The sequence below is a fragment of the Sinocyclocheilus grahami genome, unplaced genomic scaffold, assembly GCF_001515645.1.
Source record: "Sinocyclocheilus grahami isolate Dianchi unplaced genomic scaffold, SAMN03320097.WGS_v1.1 scaffold26.1, whole genome shotgun sequence".
Taxonomy (NCBI): Eukaryota; Metazoa; Chordata; class Actinopteri; order Cypriniformes; family Cyprinidae; genus Sinocyclocheilus; species Sinocyclocheilus grahami.
In genome coordinates, this window is record NW_015505205.1 from 1,839,391 (window position 1) to 1,840,406 (window position 1,016).

General features: G+C 34.4%; 1 protein-coding gene across 1 annotated transcript in view; it reads right to left on the reverse strand.

Moving 5' to 3' along the window:
• LOC107566323 (long-chain-fatty-acid--CoA ligase 5-like) overlaps nucleotides 1-1,016 on the reverse strand; it is a 10,935-nt gene that overhangs the window by 7,247 nt on the left and 2,672 nt on the right. The window contains exon 6 of the mRNA XM_016251743.1: nucleotides 740-839. Within this exon, the coding sequence (XP_016107229.1) occupies nucleotides 740-839 (100 nt within the window). The remainder of the gene's footprint in view (nucleotides 1-739; nucleotides 840-1,016) is intronic.

Below are 1,016 nucleotides of genomic sequence, written 5' to 3' on the forward strand. Positions count from 1 at the left end.
GTAATGATGCTGAAAATTCAGCTTTGCCATCACAGGAGTAAATTATATTTACATTTTAAAAGATATTAAAACAAAACCTTTATTTTAAATTGTAGTAACATTTCACAATGTTACTTCTTTTAATCTACTTTTCATTAGATAAATGCAGCCTTGGTGAGCATAAGGGACTTTCAAAAACATTAAAATATCATACGCACCCCAAACTTTTGAATGATAGTGTATATGTAGCAATAATACAGCAATATCATAATTAATGATTAAAATTAAAGATAATATTTACAATTTGCAACCAGTGGCACAAAATGGATCTTTTCAAGCAGGTTTCCACAAAACTCCCCACTTCCATTAAACAGATAGTCCCGCCCTAAACTCAATCTCATTGGCTGAGCCAGAAGTTGACATTTCACAAAACCAATCAAAGAATAGATTACAGTAGTTGTCTCTGCATATTAAACTGCAATAGGAGACATATTTTTTAACATAAAAAATGACACACTTCTCCTTTAATTATAATATCGGTCATTAGTCAGAGAAATAGAAAGAGTTATGTGATTATGCAAAGGTAAGCAAAGGAGCTTGAACTGTGGAGGTAGAAGTAGCAAGGTTACTGAGGTCGCTAAAACAATAAAGTCATCATCTTCTGAAGTATTATAAGTCAGCAGAGTTCAGCAGGTGTGATCACTAAAGCTGCTCTGGCCAACACCTCTAATGAAGCATGCAAGCAAGCAGGCTGAAGTACCTCTATTAATGATGAACACAAGAGCCTCGGGTCCCAAGGTGTCATAAAGAGGCACTGCCACCATGGAATAGGTATAGCAGGCCAGTTCAGCGATAATCCACTGAAAAGAGGGAAGAGAGGTTAGTATATGTACAGTACACTGGATCATCACTAGTGCATTAGGATATATTGTATTTAAATAGCCTTGTCTTATTGGGTATAAATTTGCCACATATGTTATGTTTTGTTTTGTTTAGTGCACTAAATTTGATTATATTTATGCTTAAAACAGGAAAAT